Source organism: Penaeus monodon, chromosome 7 (assembly GCF_015228065.2).
Source record: "Penaeus monodon isolate SGIC_2016 chromosome 7, NSTDA_Pmon_1, whole genome shotgun sequence".
NCBI lineage: Eukaryota > Metazoa > Arthropoda > Malacostraca > Decapoda > Penaeidae > Penaeus > Penaeus monodon.
In genome coordinates, this window is record NC_051392.1 from 53,402,679 (window position 1) to 53,410,178 (window position 7,500).

Here is a 7,500-nt window from a genome sequence, read left to right on the forward strand (position 1 = left end):
TGTAAATTGAATAAGGAAGGGAGGTGGGAAAGGAGAAAGGAAGGAGGAGAAGTAGGGGGGAGAGGGAGAAAGGGAGGGGAAGTGAGCTCTATGAGGAAAGGGATATAGGGAGAAAAAGGGGAATCAAAGAGAAAAGGAGGATGGGAAGGGGGAAAGAAAGGGAAGACGGAGGAGACTAAAAGAGAGAAGAGTGGGGAAGGGAAATGGAAAGGGAAGGAGAAGAGAGAAAGGGGGAAAGGGAGGGAAGAGGGAGTAAAGAGAAAGGAAAGGAGAAGAGAGAGAGTAAGGGAGGAAAAGGGGGGTGGGGTAAAGGGAAAGGGAGGAAAGAGAGAGAGGGTTCAGAAATGAAAAGGAAAATGGATGGAGGAAGGGAAGGGAGAAAGGGAACGGAGGCGAGGACGAATGACGAAGAGGGAAGTGGGAGAAAACAGATGCAAGGCTTAAAAGTACGAGTGGAGAAGCGAATTTAAGGAAGATTTGGGAGTGAGAGGGTGAAAGAAAGAGAGAAAAGGAGGATTGTGGGAAAGATATTTGTGGAGGCGGATTTCGGTCAAACTTTATGTAAGAGGATTTAGAAAGTTTTTTTTTCTATGTTTTAGAAAACGGCAATGTTATCATGGATTACCTATACGAAAATGTATGTATGGGAAGGTACACTTATTACTTCCTTGGTACACTGTATTTGTTTACATATTGATTACACTGAAATTAATGTTTTGTATTATTATTGTTATTATGTTATCATAATAATGATTTATTTTCTTATTTTTTCTCTCCTTCCGTTTTTTTTTTTTTTTTTTTTTTTTTTTCAAAAGATCGGAAAGAAACATTAAGAGGGAGAATTTATATATTTTTCTTCTTCTCTGTCTCCATCTCCTTATTCGTATTCTCATTTACCCCCAAATAATGATACCGATGATGGATGATGATAATACTGTTATTCATTCTATCCTTTTTATTGTTGCTTTTATCATATTCATGACTATTATTATGATCATTATCAGCACCATAATCATTATCACCATTATCATCTTCAGTGCAATTGCTATTTTCATTTACATCACAATTATCAACAATTATCCTAATTATCTTCCCATACCCCTTTCTCTTCCTTTTTCTCTGTCTTCTCTTCCTTTTCCTCCCACTCATTCTATACTTCTTCTTCTTTCTTCTTCCTTCTTTTTTTATCATCTTTCTCATTTTCTTCGTCTTCCTCCTCTTTTATCTTCTCCTTGTGTTTTTTCGTCTCCCTTCTTCCACCCTTCTTCTTCGTCCTCTCCTTCTTTCTCCTCTTTCTCTTCTTCTTCATCTTTTTTATACTCTTTGTGCTCTCTCTCTACCTCTCTTTTTTATTTAATTCGTATCTTCTTTTTCCTTATATTTCTCCTTTTTACTCCCTCTTCCTCTGTTTCGTCTTCTTCCTCTTCCTAATCTCTTTCCTCTCCCTCCAATTCCCCTTCCCCTTCTTCCTCATTTTCGCATATTTCTCTCTCTTCATTTCTTCTTTCTTTTCCTCCTTTTCTCCCTCTTCCTCTTTACTCCTCGTCCTTCTCTTACACCTCCCCTCTCCCACCCTATATTTATTATCATTCACCTTTTTCTCTTATTTTCTCCCTCTTTCCTCCCAGTCACTATTTTTTTTACACCAATATTTAATGACAAGAACATTTGTCTCGCCACCATGTAGATTAAATTAATAAAATGAAGAAATAAAATTAAAAATAAAACGTCAGAACAAAAAAACGAAAAAAAAAGAAAACAAACAAAAATGTCGACAATACGAAAGGTCAATGCTATTCTCACTTTTTTTTTCTTTTCTGAGTAGACGATCACTCTGGGAAAAGTTGGAGCCCGTGTTATTTATCAAGTCTGTGTCCGTTACTCCCCACCTCCCTATATTCTCTCCATCACTCTTGCTTCCCCTCGCTCTTATCCCCTACTTCCATCTTCTGTTAGCACCTACTGCCGTCATCCCTCCCTCCTTTCATCTCTCTCTCCTCCTCCTTCACTTTCCATCTCATCTTCTGCTTCTATTCCTCTCTTCTTCCTCCTTCTTTCCAACCCATCTACTACTTCCCTCTTTCTCCCCTTCCTCCACCATTCCACCGTATCTCCTACTTCCCTCCCTCTCCCCTTCCTCCATTTTTCTCATCCCATCGTCTACATCCTCTTCCTCTCTTCCCCCTTCCTCTTCCTCCATCGCCTACTTCTACCCCTCCCCCGTCCCCCCTTCTTCCATCCCTTCTATGATGTCAGCTTCATTACAGTCCTCTCCCCACTTCCCCATCTTCCTTCTATCCCCTAACATCTCTTAACCCCAAGCCCCTATCTTAACCTATCTTAACCCCCATCTTATCTACCCATGCCCCTCCCCCCCCCCTTATCTTCCCCTCTGCAGCCTATCCCTTCCCATCCCAGCCCTCTACTGACCCTCCTTGCGCCCATCCTATCCCATCTCCCCCCCATCCTACCCCTCGAGATCTGAAAAACGATGCCCACGAGTCCATCTCTCCGCCATCTTGGATTTGGCCGAAATGACGTCTTCAGGGACTGGGCGACGATACATCAAAGAATATCTTTCTTCGCACACTTTCTGACGCCTTCGTTCTCTTCTTTTTTCTCTCTCTCTTTCACTTTCTCTTTCTCTCAATCTTCCTCTCTCTCTCTCTCTCTCTCAATCTTCCTCTCTCCCCCCCCCCTCTCTCTCTCTCCTCTCTCTCTCTCTCTCTCTCTCTCTCTCTCTCTCTCTCTCTCTCTATTTCTCTTTCTCTCTCTCTCTCAATTTATATATATATATATATATATATATATATATATATATATATATATATATATATATATATTTCTTTCTTTCTGTCTGTCTGTCTGTCTGTCTGTGTGTCTGCCTGTCTGTCTGTCTGTCTGTCTGTCTGTCTGTCTGTCTGTCTGTCTGTCTGTCTGTCTGTCTGTCTGTCTCTCTCTCTCTCTATCTATATATCTATCTTCTCTCTCTCTTCTATCATTCACTCCTCTCTCTCTTACTCACTTACTCACGCCCTACACTCGCACTCTTTCCTTCTCCCACCAAACCCATTCCACTAACAATAACCTGGGCCTAATCCCTCTCTAGAGAAGAGTAACTAGCCCCATAATTTAGCCAGTGACCCCATCCTCTTTTCTCGATCTTGTCTTGCACATTCATCTCCTTTTTTTTCTTTCTTTTTTTCTTTTATTTCTACATCCGTTTTTTTTTCTTGGCAATTTCTTTCTCTTATTTCCACATCCGGGTTTTTTTTCTCTTAGTATTTTCTGTCTCTTATTTCCACATCCGGGTCTATTTTCTTAGTAATTTCTTTCTCTTATATCCAAATCGTTTTAATTATTTATTTTATTATTATTTATTTATTTATTATTATTTATTATTTATGTCTCTTTTTTTCCAGCGTCTCTGATACTTTTGCTAAACTGCCTTTAGTTGTTCATGGCCGTTTGTGTATTGTCGTTCTGCATTCGTTTTATTGTTCAGTGTTACGAGCTTTGTTTATTGTTTATGATTACTTGTGTTATTTGTTGTATCAACTTTTATTTATAATTTATTATGTCGAGTTTTACTTATCATTTCTTATTACGTTTAATTTATTATCTATTATTACAAGTTTTATCTATTGTTTATTATTATAGCAAGTTTTATTTATCATTTATTATTACAAACTTTATATATTATTTATTACTACAAGTTTTATCATTCATTATTACAAGTTTTATTCACTACTTATTATCAAAAGTTTTATTCACTACTTATTATCAAAAGTTTTATTCACTACTTATTATCAAAAGTTTTATCACCTCTCAAAGTGAGAAACGCTAAAGCCACGTGGTCGGTGAGCACATGGGTATGCTAAGAACGCCCGCTTGCCAGCCTGTGCCCTAAGTCCCCTCGGGAGGAGAACAACTGGCTTCCATAAACACAGTAGGGAAGCAGGGCAGTGCCACTTGACCTCGGCCAAACTTGACCTCGACTCGTGTCTTATTAACGCTCCCTGCCCCGATGATACCCAGTGCTGCTCGTCTGATCAACTTATGTTTCTAGTTTGTTTTTTTCTTCTTCTCTCTCTCTTTATCACTCTTTTTTCTCTTTTTTTTTCTGTTCTCTTCTCGCGTCTCTCTCTCTCTTTTCTTTCTTTTCTGTATCTCTCTTTAGTTGATTTATCATGATTGCGTATTTTTCCATCATCTATAATTTCGTACTAATAACATAACTCCAAAGCAAAAGAGTAAAAAAAAAGTCGCGTTTTCTACGTATCAAGAATTCAGCTCCACAAGTAATTAACAGACCACACGAGCACCTTGAAAAGTGACAGTATATAAGCATTGAGAAATATATATATATATATATATATATATATATATATATATATATATATATATATATATATATATATATATAATATATAGCATATGAATACTATTCAACAATATCTATCAAATGCTGGATGTATGCACACACAAACAAACACACACACAACACAGAACACACACCCACATACCCACACACACCAATCACCAACACACGAGCCGAGTATGACAATATATATTTTCATGAATCGTATTACCTATTACATTTATACTATAACTAATAGACCACACTGATCAAGCTATTCCACAGAGCTAAGAGGTGCCATAGTAAATGAATCACTTACCCATAGGACCAAATTCATTTACTAACGCCGAGTATGACTAATGACTCAGCTTACCATGAACTCGATACCATTACATGTACCCCTTAAGCCTAGCATAACCACATGAACCAAGCATTACCACATGAGTTCAGCATTGCCATATAAGTATCACTATCACATGAGCTCGAAATTACAACATAAACCCAGCATTACCACATGAGCTCAACATCACCACATAAATCCAGAATTACCACGTAATCTCAACATCACCACATAAATCTAGAATTACCACATGAGCTCAACATTACCACACAAGCCCCATATTCCCACATAAGCCCACCATCACATTAAGCCCAGCATTACCACATGAGCACATCACCACATACGCTCAACATTACCACACAAGCCCATCATCACCACAAGAGCCCCGCATTGCCGCATGACTCCACCAGCCGTCACGGACAAACAGCACGACAACACCAATACCTGAGCATGTTGCCGGCGATGTAGTTAGCGGAGATGTAGTCAAGAGGACCCTGGTATAGAGGCGGGGGTCCTGGGACACACATACAGTCACAGGATGGCATTCTTGTGAAGTTTGTTTACGTGCATCTCCTCCTTCCCTGGGTGAGCTCGGTTTCCCTTTGGCGTCAACTCATCTTTCGTTGTATTTCGGGATGTGTTTTTTTTTTTTTTTTCAGTATATTAAAAGCCAGTTCCGAAAGTCTTTTAAGTTCAAACTTCAGTTAATTACCTTTTTTTCGTTCATTTCTTCTTCATCGTCATAGATTTTTTTTTTAACGGGTCAGAGCAATCGAAGGGACTCAGTCACAGACCATATTTTCATCTGTCATTTCTTCCACGTAAAAAAAACAAATAAATAAATAAATAAAAATAGACGGAGTTGGGAGAGGGGCGGGGGTATATCTGACGTCATTCGAATCTAATAATCCATACTGAAACGCTTTTGGACCGATAAATGTTCGTTGTTGTTGCTGTTTTTTTTAAGATTTTGGAAGCAATGGGAGTGACGCGGGAGAGAGCCAAGTTCGAGTTTATTCCACGGGAGGAGGTGCCTCTAACATCCCTCCCTCACGCTGGCCCGAGCTGTACTGACACACACCCGCCTGTTGCTCGCTGAGTCTCGTGCATCTCTCTCTCTCTCTCTCTCTCTCTCTCTCTCTCTCTCTCTCTCTCTCTCTCTCTCTCTCTCTCTCTCTCTCTCTCTCTCTCTCTCTCTCTCTCTCTCTCTCCTGCCTCTCTCTCTCTCTCTCTCTCTTCTCTCTCTCTCTTCTGTGTCGTCTGCTGTCTCTCTCTCTCTCTCTCTCTTTTCTCTCTCTCTGTGTCTGTCTGCCTGTCTCTCTCTCTCTCTTCTCTCTCTCTACCCTCTCTCTCTCTCTCCTCCTCCTCTACCATCTCTCTCTCTCTCTCTCTCTCTCTCTCTCTCTCTCTCTCTCTCTCTCTCTCTCTCTCTCTTCACTTCTTAGTAAGAAACCGCCCTTCCCTTTACCTCCCCCCCTGTGTCCCCTCTCATCCACGCAATTCCCTTCTCTCTTTAACCATTTGGACGCCCCCCACCATCTCTCTCCACCACCCTGAGCTTTCCCTTTCCCCCCGTTCCTCCCCCTCTCCATCCCCTTCCCCTTTCCCTTCTCCTCCCCCTCTCCTTCTCATCCCCTTCTCGTCCCCCTCCCCCTCTCCTTCTCCTCCCCTTCTTGTCCCCCTCCCCCTCTCCTTCTCCTCCCCTCTCCTTCTCCTTCTCCTCCCCTCTCCTTCTCCTCCCCTCTCCCTTTCTCCTCCCCCTCTCCTATCTTCCCCCTGCGTTCCTACATCACCCTCAGCTTTCCCTCCCCCTCCCCCCTCCCTCAGACCTCAAAACCATTATAGCTCGAACGAAACCCCAGGCGTCACTGAGTCCAGGGTTCGTTCTCTCTCTCTCTCTCTCTCTCTCTCTCTCTCTCTCTCTCTCTCTCTCTCTCTCTCTCTCTCTCTGTGTTTGTGTTTATATCTATGTGTTTGTCTAGGTTTTTGTTTATGTGTGTGTGTGTGTGTGTGTGTGTGCGTGTGTGTGTGTGTGTGTGTGTGTGTGTGTGTGTGTGTGTGTGTGTGTGTGTGTGTGTGTGTGTGTGTGTGTGTGCGTGCGTGCGTGTGTGTGTTGTGTGTGTGTGTGTGTGTGTGTGTGTGTGTGTGTGTGTGTTACATATACACAGTATATTTGAGAGAGAGAGAGAGAGAGAGAGAGAGAGAGAGAGAGAGAGAGAGAGAGAGAGAGAGAGAGAGAGAGAGAGAGAGAGAGAGGGAGAGGGAGAGAGGGCTGGGTGGGGTTGGATAGGGGGCGGGACAGACAGACATATAACCTGACAAAAAGAAAGAGAGAATAAAATAACATAAAGGTTGTAAGTAACTCGCAGAGACCGAATCACAGACGTTAATTATTACACTACCTTCCCTTTTCTGACGCGCGCCCCCCACAAAAAAAACTCCCGAACAGTAGGCCTAATATTTGCTTATTGCTTCCGCCTGACAGCTACCCGCGAGGGAACTTGTAATTATTTTATAAGTATCCTATCCGCATTCTACAGATTCTGAGAATTATTTACGGCGTACACTTCATATCATTTCTTCTTCGTTTATATGTAACAATGTTCTCTAAGTAGCAATGCCTTGGAGATCTATAAAGGTGGTGGTCAAAGAAGTTTTTCTCTGATTATTGGCATTCGGATCAAATTGGGACACTATATTAGCCAGTAGGCAGATTTGTCTGTACGCAGAGCTGTTTTGTAATCAAGTAATGTTATATATATTTTACGAGGCAACCCATCCCTCATAATTTTGTTGTTGT

At 41.3% G+C, this 7,500-nt stretch overlaps 1 protein-coding gene across 1 annotated transcript in view; it reads right to left on the bottom strand.

The window, feature by feature from the left end:
- LOC119575459 (probable G-protein coupled receptor B0563.6) overlaps positions 1 to 5,862 on the bottom strand; it is a 35,324-nt gene extending 29,462 nt beyond the window's left edge. The window contains exon 1 of the mRNA XM_037923092.1: positions 5,145 to 5,862. Within this exon, the coding sequence (XP_037779020.1) occupies positions 5,145 to 5,245 (101 nt within the window). The 5' untranslated portion in view covers positions 5,246 to 5,862. The remainder of the gene's footprint in view (positions 1 to 5,144) is intronic.
- Positions 5,863 to 7,500: the final 1,638 nt, after the last annotated feature.